At 40.8% G+C, this 13,908-nt stretch overlaps 1 protein-coding gene across 3 annotated transcripts in view; it reads right to left on the reverse strand.

Moving 5' to 3' along the window:
• PRKCH (protein kinase C eta) overlaps window positions 1-13,908 on the reverse strand; it is a 244,160-nt gene that overhangs the window by 105,984 nt on the left and 124,268 nt on the right. For all 3 annotated transcript variants that reach the window (XM_033187812.1, XM_033187813.1, XM_033187814.1), the window contains exons 3-7: window positions 12,334-12,484; window positions 9,873-9,907; window positions 6,381-6,469; window positions 4,663-4,792; window positions 2,239-2,366 (exon numbers count right to left, since the gene is read on the reverse strand). In XM_033187812.1, the coding sequence (XP_033043703.1) occupies window positions 2,239-2,366; window positions 4,663-4,792; window positions 6,381-6,469; window positions 9,873-9,907; window positions 12,334-12,484 (533 nt within the window). The remainder of the gene's footprint in view (window positions 1-2,238; window positions 2,367-4,662; window positions 4,793-6,380; window positions 6,470-9,872; window positions 9,908-12,333; window positions 12,485-13,908) is intronic.

The following is a 13,908-nucleotide window of genomic DNA, read 5'->3' on the forward strand; positions in this document are numbered from 1 at the left end:
GAGGATGTTGCTACCTAAAGGCAAGGTGACTTTCACAGCTGGCCCACCTTGAGACATTTATAAGATAAGCTACCACTAGACAACAGATCAAAAGTCTAACATCCGGCCAGGTGCCAGATATCATGGATTAAGGATAGCTGACTCAAATGACAAGTGCACTGTCCATTCCTGAAGATTGTGCTGCATGGCCTTATCTTATTCCCACTGTATCTTAGAAGCCCTAGTTCAGGCTGACATCTTTAATCTCTGCTCTTACTGCCCCATGCATTAGCAATCCCCGCACAATACTGGCATCCTGCCTACCTACCCACAAGACAGAGACATCAGATTTCAAATACATTTTTTTACCATGATTTGATGAAACTCATTCATCTAAATCACATGTAACAGTCATTGCTGACTTAGTATGATCTAATATAAAGATTAAAATGTTTATCTTAGTGGCAATTCATAAATTGTCAATATAAGTCCCTGATCTACTAGGCAGGAGTCTTTCAGTAAAAAGGAAATGAGGTGCTTGGTGCTGACGTTTTCAGGATTACCAAGAATCTCACAGTGATGGCACTTACCTTTCTCAGTACCCAGAGATTAGTTAGTAAAGTTGATAATTTTCCTGAACTGGACACCAAGCTACACCGTTCAGATGTTACAGCCATGGCTATTTTCCATCTCTAGACACTGACCAGGAAGGCAGCAGTAAGACATGGGCTTGAGAAGCAGCCAAGTCTCAACTGGATGACAGCAGGTGGAGGTCATTCAGGGAGAGTGCTGACAAAAACATATGCACTGCAACTGACACAACTCCACCCACTCCTGAGAGTCCAGAGGGAGGGACTCCTGTCTCTTGCTGAATGTGAGTGATAAATTCACAATCCATAAACAAAACCTGCAGAACTGCTGGACTCCAGGGCTGTGCAGAGCCTCAGAGATCTTCAAGTTGAACCCCTTTAGAGGTGAGGATGCTGACGCCCATAGTTACTGGTCACCTGTCCTGCCTGGTCATCAGCCAAGAGCATAACCCAGGATCCTGCATTTTAGGCTTTCACCAGACCACAGTGACAGGAAGCTGACTTTAAAAAAGAAAAGAAAGGCAAGGCGTGGCAGCTCATGCCTGTAATCCCAGCACTTTGGGAAGCCAAGGCGGGCGGATCACTTGAGATCAGAAGTTCGAGACCAGCCTGGCCAACATGGAGAAACTCTATCTCTACTAAAAATACAAAAATTAGCCGGGCGTGGTAGTGGGCACATGTAATCTCAGCTACTTGGGAGGCTGAGGCAGGAGAATTGCTTGAACCTGGGAGGTGGAGGTTGCAGTGAGCCAAGATCACTGCACTCCAGGCTGGGTGACAAAGCGAGACTCTGTCTCAAAAAATAAGTAGAAAAAAGAAAAAAGGGGGAAAAAAAGGAAAAGAAAGAAAAAAGTCCTTCTTCTACTTTCTATTACTTGTTGCCCATGCTCATTATTTCTTGTCATATAACTAATTACAATCTTATCTGTGAAACAAATTGCTATTAAAAACATGATTTTAGCCAGACACAGTGGTTCACACCTGTGTAATCCCAACACTTTGGAAGGCCAAAGCGGGAGGATCACTTGAGCCCAGGAATTTGAGACCAGCCTGCAAAATAAAGTGAAACTCCACCTCTACAAAAAAAAAAAAAAAATTAAAAATTAGCCTGACATACTGGTGCAAACCTGCAGTGCCAGCTACTCGGAAGGCTGAGGTAGAAGGATCACTTGAGCCTGGACAGTCGAGGCTGCACAGAACCATAATTGTGCCACTGTATTCCAGTCTGGGTGACAGAGGAAGACCCCATCTCAAAAAGGAAGGAAGGAAGGAAGGAAGGAAGGAAGAAGGAAGGAAGGAGGAAGGAAGGAAGGAAGGAAGGGAGGGAGGGAGGGAGGGAGGGAGGGAAGAGAGAAGAGAGGAGGTGAGGGGAGAAGAGAGGAGAGGAGAGGAGAAGAGAGGAGAGGACAGAGAAAGAAAGAGAAAGAGGGGGAAAGAGAGAAAGAAAAGGAAAGGGAGAGAGAAAGAGAGAAAGAAAAACAAAAAGGAAAAGAAAAGAAAGGAAAAGAAAAGGAAAAGAAAAAGAAAAAGAGAGAAAGGCAGGCAAAAAGGCAGTAAGTCTGTTTACTGTATTTGCTAAGATTAGGAACTTTGATGAGACCACATGCTCTCATTTGGGCTCACCACATCTGAACAACTTCCAAATTACAACATGGAAAAAAAGTCTCACCGAGGTTGGAGAAATATTTCCGGGTTGGAGACCCATCCCTGCCAGGGTCTTGGCGAGCTCCACCGCATTTACCCCACAGTTAGGGGCCACGTTCGCTTGACATCGAATGTGCACATTCATTTTACATACTAGAGGGAAGAGGAAAACAGAATCTATGTTCAGAAAGGAACCACGTCAACACGTGCTGCAACAGAGAACTTTAATAGCCTGAAAGATTATGGCAGAGGAATTATACCGGCTGAACAGTATCATTTTCTCATAAAATTAAGCTCACACTAATAACAGTTCCTGACGTTTTATCTGTTTCTATTTTCTGGAGAAGCAGAAAGCCAGGCATACTAAAGAAAAATAGATTTCAAATACATTTTTTTCACCATGATTTGATGAAACCCATTCATTTAAATCACATATAACAATCATTGCTGACTTAGTAAGTTCTAACATAAAGATTAAAATGTTTATCATAGCGTCAATTCACAGGCAATTAAATAACAAAGAATCATGTCGATCGTATTTTTTTCTGTCTCTCAACAGTGAAATAAAAGGTAGCAGTTTGAATGCCACATGTAGATAGATCACTGTTCAAACAGGATGGAAATGGTGTTTCTACCAGAAAAACCTCTATCTGCAGCTTTCTTTCTCAGTATTGTGGTTGGGCAGCCCTCACAGCACAGAGATGGGCATCCTGTGAGCCTGTGGTTCTCAGCATTTGCAGCGTGTGGTTCTAACTGCTTCACAGTGGGGAAACACAACTTTTAAAACTTTTTGAAGGTCAGAGTACAAATGGCAGTTGAAGAGGCGAGCAAAGCAAGCTAAGCTCCCAGGGCACAGGAAGCTGCCTGGGGACGATGAAGGATCTGAGGCGTTGTCAGCTGGAATAAATTCTGAGACAGTTTTCTGACATGGGCCCCACTGATGGGAGGTGAAACTGAAGTGACAAGCAACACATTCCTGTTTTATGGAGTAGGTCCATCTTGGAAGCACACACAGAGCCAGGTTTTGTGGGGCCTGAATTTACATAATTTAGGAAGCCCTCTTTAAGAAAAAGAACACCAAATCAAGTAGAGGGCTTTGGAAGGTGCCCTTGAGAGACAGGAGCCCTGAGACTTAAGCTTCATTAGCTTCATGGGAAACCCATCCCTCTCAGGAAGACAGGTGTAAGACACACGAGCCTACAGAAGCCTTTCAAAACCACCACGTGACCATAAAAGCGAAAATCACAGGGGCCGGATCGCCGCAGGTGTGCTACCCTCAGGCCACCAGGGAAGAGGACAATGCAGATGAGCCCTATGTGTGGCTCTGCACATTAGCAACAACCATGCAAAGCAGAAAGGGACTTCCCACTGGGCACCCAGACCCAGGTGAGATCATCACACTAAGATCAAGCTGCACCTGGACCAACACCCTACAAGTTATCCACGAGCTGGCTACTGTTTTGGTTTTATGAGAAAAAATTATTAAATGGTGTTCTCCAGAGATAGAAGAATGTACCCTTCTTAAAGACAAGTGACTGGTCCCTTTTTGTTGACAGAAGCAGGCTGCATAAGTCCAAGCAGTCAATGGAAGTTGTCTGGCTATACTCAATGCCAATTCTACCTCCCCATTGCTCTCCTCAACTGGCAACTTGGGGTGTGTCTGATAAGGAAGGCTTCAGGTGCACCCCACAGCAGACAGATCATTACATTTCCATGCGGGATGGCTCAAGGCCAACAGCTCCCTAACTCCTAGCAGGACAGGGATCAGCTCTCACCTGCTCACAGCCTTTGCTAGGGCCAAAGCTCCAAACTCTCACTCCACTGGGCACAGCTGGTGAGATCCAAGCTCACAAGTAAGGCTTTATCTTCCTTCATTCTACCCCTGTCTCCAATCTCTATCAGAGTCCTCTTTCACAAGACCCAGGGCAGCTCTTTTTATGCTGTGACAACTCAATTCCTGCTGATTTCTGGTGAGATCATCAGATCCATTCTCCTGCCATTTCTTACTCTTAATCCAACTTTCTCATCTGGCCATCTTACCTCCTTACCTCCTCCTACCTTCCATTTCTTTTAAATTTTTATTTATTTATTTTCTTTTTAGTGTCTCACCTGACTCAATCATCTTCCATTTCTGACTAAGATCCCATCTTTTTCTCTTCCAGACACCTATTAAAATACAGTGTCTGGCCTGTATTTGTCAGCTAGCGAGCTAGATCATTGAATGTAACATTTGACTTAATGTCCTGTGGTTAGAAAATGTTGGCATCATATATGAAGTTCTCTTTACATGCCTGACAAGAAACACGTAAGTTTAAAATGACTAAGATGTTAATTTACAACATATCTAAAACCATCGGTTCTAGGATACATTCTGAGCCCACAGAATTCTGAAAGTTTGGGGCATAGTGTTCCCATGAAGAGGTGGGTACCCAGCACCTCAGCATCTCACTTTTACACTGAAGTCCTTGTCGCATTATTCCCCAGAGCAGTGAGCCACAGTGATCGCAGAATGTTGGCACTTTGTAGTTGTGGATGCTGAACTTGTGTGGGATGTTGATCCCGAACCTCTGTTCTGCAATCTGTAAAAAAGGAAATAAAGGGACAAGAGCTAAAATGTCAAACCAACATCTTTTGTAAAAACTGTAATAGGAACCCATCAAATGCAAAGTGTTACTATGACACCCGAGCTAGGTATATTATTTTACTGTACTCAGCCCTGATTAATTACTCAGGTCTTACTAACCAGACTAAACACATTTTCTAATGAACAGGACAAGACAGAAATGTGGGAAACACATTTTAGATCATTTGCCATTTTGAGAAACAGAAATTAAGATTTTCATTTCATCTTTCATATTCAGGCCATATTTCTCTCCTTGCCAATTCCCTAACACCCCCATCTATTTTCCAGAACCCTTTAACTTCAGGATTAAATGGGTCTTTTACATACTATATATACTTGCTATCACTATAAGTTCTTCCAGACATTGTGTCACGGGGGGAAAAATAAAGACACTCAGAAGCCATGGAACCACAGAAGGAATTTATTCCAAAGTGACATGAAAGTAACTACTTATTCAGTCCTTCCAGCCTTTCTTTGCCTGGCATTTGCAATCTGACAATCTGAGTTAAATCTCACTTTCCAGCAAATAATTCCACTAGGCATGTACTCTGCAGTCCATACCACAGTTTGATGCTGTAACAACGGACCCATGCATGACAAGGAGTAGGGTAATCATTAGTCCTCTTGAAACTTCTCTGGCCTCTTTCTTGGAAAAGCTGTGGTTTATACCTCTAGGTATACTCTTTAGCAATCCTGTATGTGTACTGTAAAGAACCATTGTGTTCCAGAGTCATTCTTCCAATGCCTCTGCAAATCTACTGCTAAGTGTCAGCAACACTCCATTTGCTTTTACCTCCAGAATTTAAAATGTATGCCTATTGCAGATGAATGCAATATGAGTAGCAAGAATGATGCTGAAGCTTATACACACAGACACACACATACACACACACACACCACACACACACACAGAGAGAGAGAGAGAGAGACAGACATACATCTTCCCTGAAATTTCCTAAGAGGCTGGAGAAAGCCAGCAATCTTTTTACCTAGGAAGCATAATTTACAGTTATTAACATATGCATCACATCAATTTTATGTTGTTTAACTTACAAAAACTGTGTCAGGGTAACACTGATCCTGTTTTAAGACTGAGGCAAAGAGAGATTGTAGGCCTTGCCTCAGCTCATACAGAAGATGGCTAACAGAGGCTGGATTCAGCATTCAAATCCAGGCTGTCAGATGCCAAGTTCAGGGCTCCTTTCACTCTGCCAAAAGTCTCTCCAAATGAGTAGAATCATTCCATATAGCTTATACCCAGCCAACCACTAATGGGGTCCTCGCAAAGGAGGGGTGATGCCACATAAGTACAGAAATACAAATGCCATAATTAAAAAAAGAGAGAGAGAGAGAAATTTCTATTCTAATACCACCCTTGGCTTCAAAGAATGTGGAAGGGAAGTGGCGGGGAGGGGGGAAGCAGAGGCGGGGGGACGGGGAGAAGGAAAGAGGGGGAGGAAAGGACGGAGGGAGGGAGGGAGATGGCGGCACACAGCACACACAATACACATACACACGTAATCAGCAAACTGCTATCCTCTTACCTTTGAATCCACTTTGTTAATATTGTTTTGGCAAGTACAGGCTGTAACAATTAGATGATGGCAGCGTTTATGGACGACACAGGTGCACACTAGGAAATTAAATCCAGCAATTATACATTGATCAGAAGCTCACAGTCCAGCCAGTTACAGCAGAGTCAACCAGGGTTGCACCGAGACTCGTCTGGCCCAAATGACAGCAGCTGGTACGCCCATCCTTCCTATTGCCTTTGCCACCATCCTAACACAGACCTTTGCTCAGGCTCAAACTATCCATTATCAAGTCCTGGACTTATTTCTTCCTTCCTGACTTTATTCTATCCTGCACCGACCACCAGAGGACTCTTCTAACACTCTAGTCCTGCCCCCATAATCAAAAACCTTCCATGATAATTCACTGCTGATCAACAAAGTTCAAATATCCCACCCAGGTTCCAGGCCCTCCAGAGGCTGCGCCAAGCTGCCTGTCACCTTTCTTCTATGGGATCTACTTGTTCCAGTAAAAACTACATGGGTTGCTCTTCCTGGAGCACATCTGCACCTTTCCAACAAACTCTCAATGCCCTTTCCTCTCCCTGGGATATCTCTTTTGCCTATCAACTAACTAAATCTTAAGTTTAGGACAAGATGTAACTCAAAAAATGTCTCTTCCATGACAATACTCTATCCCTACCCCCACTTCTAGACTGAAACCACCTGCCCTCCTCTGATCTCCCACAACCCTTAGCCTGCCCCCTCATTTCAAACCTTCCACCCAGCCTTGTAATGCCCTCAGAATTCCCTGCATGACGCCTTGAACAGAGGAGGCATTCAGTAAATGTTTGCTGAATGGCTTAATCAACTGTTGAAATATTTAGAACTTTCTGAATAACGTTTTTTTCATTCTCATCTAGGTAAGTGCTACAGCACAGATAGTCGAGCTTGTCATCAAAGGATAAACACACGCAATGAAGCAGTATAAAAATATACATCATCTTAAGATCTTTCAAGACATGTGGAAGGTTTTAGGATTAACTACATAAAGAGAGGTGACATGTCAGCAAATAGCATTATACCTTAAAACAAATTTAGCTTTCATCAGATTCAGTTCTCAGGAGAACCAAATTGAAAGTGCCCACAGAACTGGTTTTTTTATATAAGGGGATCTCAAAACCATCCTTTACACAGAAAGACTTTATTTTTTGAGGTATTTGGTTTTTTCCTGGTTAGCTTGGTAAAGGCTTATCAATTAATCTTTTCAAAGAATCAGCATTTGATTTCATGGATTTTTTTTCTGTTGTTTTACTATTTTCAACTTCACTGATGTCTGCTCTAATTGTATTATTTCTTTTCTTATGCTCTCTTGAGGCTTAAATTTATCTTCCTTCTTTAAGAGTTTCCTAAGTGGAAATTTCGAATCTTGGTTTTAGATCTTTCTTCTTTCCTACTTTATGCATTTAATGATATACATTCCCATCTGAGCACTGCTTTTGCTGTATCACACATATTTTTGTAAGTTATATTTTCATTTTCACTTGACTCAAAATATTTTTTATGTTCTCTTGAGTCTTCTTCTTTGACCCATGTGTTACTTAGAATGTGACGTTTAACCTTCAAATATTTGGGGGTTTTCCAGCTATCTTACAGTTATTGATTTCTAGTTTAATTCCATTGTGGTCTAAGAAGATACTGTTTATGGTTTCTCCTGTTTTAAATTTGGTAAGGTATGTTTTATGGCCCAGAATGTGCTCTATGTTGGTAAATGTTCCTTGTGAGCCCGAGAAGAATGTGAAAACTGCTGTTCTTGGATGGAGTATTCTAGAAATGTCAATTTCACCTAGTTGTGATAATGCTGTTTAGATCACCTATATCCCTATTGATTTTCTGCCTGCTGGATCTATCAGTTACTGAGATATCGAAGTCTCCAACTATAGAAGTGGATTTGTTCATTTCTCCTTGTGATTCTATCAGTTTGTCTCATGTATTTTGATGCCTGTTGTTAGGTACACACATACATGTTAAAAATTGTTATGTACTACTATACTGGTCTTTAAATAAAACAAAACTTAAATAAAAACATTAAATCTTCTTGGAAAACTGACCCCTTTGTTGTTGCCCCCTCTTTATTCCTGATAATTTTCCTTGTTCTGAAGTCTGCTCTGTCTGAAATACCTATGCCAGTTTGCTTTTGATCAGCATTAGAATGGCATACCTCTCTCCAACCAGGCATTTGGTTTTATACGCCTCAGGGAGATATCACCAAAGTAGTGTCTGCATGTCTCCTAACTAATAGTCTTTACTGCTCTTTACACAGCAGGTGACCCACTGAAAATCAGGCCATCAAATATTCAGGCACTATAGGCCAAAGTGAAAAAGAAAATAACAATAGAGATGTATCACAAATCCCATGTTTTAAACTCAAAACCATAATCTTGTTTATTCAGAGCTTCTCAACTTGGTGTGCATAAGATGGGCTACCACGCACTGCAGGGCATATTCCTGTGCTCGCAGGCTCACGCCACAAAGCTGGCTTGGGGACTGTCTTCTCACTTGGGACTGAGATTAACAGCATACAGGTCAATTATTGCTGTCATATTGATTATATATTTGTTTTTTTCCGAACTTTGAAAGTTCAATGGAATTGTTTATACATAGTAAAGTCAACATTAGATCCAAGAGCATGTCTTATTCAGTCCATCCAAGGGAAGTAATGTTTTACCTCACCTCTTCCAGAAGAGAAGGCGAGATTTTCTTATCCATATGTAGGCTACTGCTCTAGGATATGTGGTGCCATTTTATCAATCATCCACATAGTGAAATGGGTCCCATGTGTATAAGCTCTGTGATGATACTCATGCCAAAGGTTAGGGGGGACCCAAATGACAGGTAAGCCTGATTGGCCTGGCTAAATCACCTGACTGAGGGCTCTTCATCCATTCCTGCCATTGTATTTCATTCCAATTATGCTAGAAATGTAGTAAATTGGTTTGGTCTTAGATTGCGAAAAATAAATGTAACATGTAGTAACTTACAAGATCACTGACAGCTTAACTTTGAACATTTCTTACTTTTTTTTTGAAATCATAAAATTTCAAAAAACAACTTGGAAAATAGCTTATGTTCCCTGAAAAAGAGAAAACAGTCGTGTGCTACTTTTCACCCTTAACAATTATCAATAGGATTGTAAAAAACAAGAGTTTATCTTCAAAATTTAAGAGTATGCTCACAAAATCACATTACTGTTTAGTACTCTCATGTTATTGCAGAGACAAAACTTTAAACAATGAAACTTTATTAGGTAGCCTGGCTTTAGAAATAAAAACATCCTCTCTACATTGTATAAAATATGGCCAAGATCTAATCAAACTAAAGAGCTGTATCTACTAGGGGGTTTCCTTTGACCTACAGAGAGTTATTTATCACAATATTAAGGGAAGAAACCCTGTTTTCTCTTGGTATAATCATTTTTTAAACATAGGAACAAAATGAAACATGGTTTTAAAAATGTTCCCTTACCTTGGCACTGATAACCCTGTTTCCCAAACACTCCCCTGTTGAAGAGAAGAAAACTACCATCAGTCAAATATTTCAGCAATAAGCCTCTTATAGTCCTTAAGGAAAACAAATTTCATCCTCTCCTCCTTTATGAAAACTACAATTTCAGGGAAGAAGCAAAGATGATGTGCTTTCTGAGCCATTGTTTGTTACTATGAGACACAAAGAAAAAACCATGTGATGGATTAGAATGTGCCGTATGATACAAACGGGTGGGTCACAACCATTCCCATTCCATCTGCCTCCACGGCAATTTCCTAAGTCCTCAGTGGCAATAAATCCTCATCCGTACATGTGATTAAGCCTTGGCCTGAGGAGTTCCCACCTTATTCTCTCTCACATAAAGATGTTCAGATGCTTAAGTAAACAGACACAGATACACTGTGGAAATGCACAGATGAGTCTACTGCAGCTGCCTGTCCCAGGGGACCTGCCCTTGTCCCTGTGTCCATATCACCCCTGGAGTCCACAGGTGGGCAGAGGTGCCACCACAATATACCCTTCAGGCTCACCACTTCCATCTTTGCCTCTCCTGAATATATTCTATGGGTGATGGTGATGGTAATATTAGGAGTATTATCATTCTCATGAACAAAGACCACAGTAACTAAGCCCATAGAATGTGCCAGGCACTGAGCCAAGCGGCTGATATATACTATTTCATTTAATCCTCACAAAAAGCCATGGGAGGCAGCACACAAAATAACATGGTTAAGAGCACAGACTCTGAAGCCAGAAGGCCTGATCCTTTGAGCCACAGTTTCCTCATCCGTAAAAGGGACTAATGATAACAGTTCCTACTGCACAGGGCTCTAATGAAGATTGAAAGTTGTAATATAAAATGCTCAGAATAGTGCCTGGCCCTTTAAGTACTATATGAAAGTTTATTATACAAGTAAAATAAGATTGTTGTTTCTATTTTGGAAATGAAGAGACACTGACAGGCTACACAACTTGACTAAGTTACACACCTAGTTGGTGATGAGACTGGATGTCAGAGTCCATACTCTTAACCATATATATTAATATATACACCAATATTTTAAGTGTGTGTGAGAGAGAGAGTATGAGTGTGAGGGTGTGTGGGTGTGGGGGAGGGAGGTGTTAAAGGTTGGTTGGGTGCAGTTAACGTTTCTTTGATGGAAAAAAGTCAGTGAAATGATCAAATAAGTTTCCATTACAAATGTCAGTTCAGGTCAGGGGCCATCACCACTAATGCCTACAGGAGCCTAGCAGGTCATGTAAAAGAAACAGAAAGGTGTGACATGAAATACACTGCAACACGCAAGCAGCCTTAGGTCACAAGTGAGAGAACCACAGAGAGGTGGGGCTGTGGCTAAGTCGAGTGCAGCCTGATGCAAAGAGGAAACGTGAGCTCAAAAACACCAGGGCTGCTAATTCCGCCCCCCCAAAAAAGGTAATAGAATTTTTTTCCTAAACACAATAAATGTTATGACACATTTGTTGGCTTCATATCTATAGCCAGTTTAGGGTCTCAAAACTTGTTTCTTGATTAAAAATGTCAGAAATATTAACTAGCCCTAGGTTCTGACTGTTGAAGATATAAAATCCAAAGTAATCACAGAATACAAAATACAAAGTAATTGATCAACATTCAGAAACTGCTCTGACCCAAGGGCTTCTGCTTCATTAAACAAAATAATGAAAGCTGACAATAAAAACATAGATCTCCTTTCATGCTACCAAACTGTTTTCTCCTTCTGAGATAGGTGTGTGAGGGCATCTTGCTTTCTTCCCTTTCCAAATAAATATGCTTAATTTATCATTAAAGATAATTACTGCTTAAATTTATTTTACATTTGCCACTGAGACTGAGACTTAAGCTTCAGTTGCATGTCTAGTAAGATATTGCCCCAAATCTCTAGAATTTCTCCATGTTGAATTATCTTAGTTCCTAATTGCCAGGGATTAGATTATAGTATATGATCACTGAAGGCTATTATCTTCTGCTACATACCAAGAGGCTGAAGACTACTTTGTGTTTAGTTTTCTTGCAACCATTAATTTCCATAAGTCATTATGTGATTCATGCCTTCTTAAAGCAATACTGTTGATTATTCTTTGGTCCTTAGGGGCTGATTATCCAATTTACTGGTTGTCTATTTATTGACTTATTAGCTTTTTTCTCTGATTTATGCTTTTTGACCAGTTCAGGATTCATTAGCATCTTTACCAAGATGATTTTAAAAAGAAATAATATCTAAAACTTGGATCTGTAAATTATTTACATGTTTTTGCAATGGAGATTTAAATTACTGGATCAACATATCAGAGTAAGAGGCAAAAATCAGATCCCAAAAGAATTCTTAAATAATCATGCATTCTGCTAAAGTCATACATAACCAGAGGAAGCCTATTAGAGAGAAGCTCTGAGGAGGACGGAAGTCAGAGAACTCCTTACCAGATAAACTCCCTGCAGTGAGAGCAGTAGGTGGGCTGCCTCAGATAGGTGGCCATGAACTTGTGTCCATTGATCTGGTGGACTCGCCTTCGCATAGCCCTTTGGCGCTTCCTGGTAAAATGTTTGAAGATCCGGTCTCTCTGAAGAGTAGCTATATATTAAAAAGAAGGAAAAAAAGAGTAAGATGTAAGGAACCTAACGCACCTAATAGATGAGAAAGTTTGATAGTTCAAGTACTCCCCAAATTATTTTTTCTTTCTTTAAGATCTAAAACATCCCCCTCCAAATCCTTATGGTTTCCTAATAGGACTCTTGTTTCTTTTTAAGATAGGATCTCATATTGTCACCCAAGTTGAAGTGCGGTGGCTCAGTCATGCTTACTGCAGCCTCGAACTCTCAGGCCCAAGTGATGCTCCCACCTCAGCATCTCAAGGTGCTGGGACTATAGGCATGCACCACCATACCCAGCTAATTAAAAAACATTTTTTTTTTTATAGAGATGGAGGTCTCATTATGATGCCAGAGCTGATCTCCAACTCCCAGGTTCAGGTGATCCTTCTGTCTTGGCCTCCCAAAGTTCTGGGATTACAAGTCTGTGTCACCACACCCAGTCATGTGGCTTTTTAAGGTTAGACCTATGCAAACCCCTGAGATGCCCACTGACTGGTTATAACTGGCTATCATAGGCCAATCTCTTGCAGCACAGACCAAGGGTTTCCCAGGGTTCTGACAGGGCAGTATGTGACATCAGCATGGTCTCCTAGCTCCTCCAGTCTGGCTGTCTGTGACCTCACGTCTATCTATGGGCTGTAAGCATTTCTCATTATTCTTCTTTCATTCTGGTATCCTCGCACACTGAATGGGGGAATCGTCCACAGCACAGACTATGAGAGCTCTGTCCAAAAGCCATTGGTACAGGACCACCTCTGCTAACCTGGAATAGGTAGAAATTAAGCTGGAATAGGTGCAAAATTCCTTTTCTAACCTCATGCTTTTAAAACAGTGGTTTCTAATCTGAGGACTCTGAAACTGCATCATTATGTATTCCAAAAAATTATACTAGAATTTTTCTAGTGTATACAGAGACTTGTGATTAATAAAATATAGCTTATTTCCTCAATAATGCTTTAATCATTGAAACAAAGGAAATTTAAGAAATCATAAACGAATAATTTGCTAAAAAAATTTTAAACCCTGGAAGAGACAGAGGATTTCAAAGATAATCTCAGATACCTGTTAAAAAGGAAATTATAGAACAATAAGAAAACACAGAAAAATACTATACTCCTAGGATAAGATAAGGATAATAAAACTTGGCCGGGTACAGTGAGTGGCTCATATCTATAATACCAACACCTTGGGAGGCTAAGGCAGGAGGACTGCTTCAGTCCAGGAGATCAAGGCCACCCTGGACAATCTAGTGGCCTGTCTCTTAAAAAAAAATTTAAAAAGGGATAATAAACTCTAAAGCCATCAAAAGTTCACAGATCTGCAATTTAAGAAATTTAAACTTCTATCTGGCAGAAAAATACAAAGGAGAAAGTTGAAAGAAATAAACTGAGGAGAGGACTTGTA

Source organism: Trachypithecus francoisi, unplaced genomic scaffold, assembly GCF_009764315.1.
Source record: "Trachypithecus francoisi isolate TF-2019V2 unplaced genomic scaffold, Tfra_2.0 Lachesis_group3, whole genome shotgun sequence".
Taxonomy (NCBI): Eukaryota; Metazoa; Chordata; class Mammalia; order Primates; family Cercopithecidae; genus Trachypithecus; species Trachypithecus francoisi.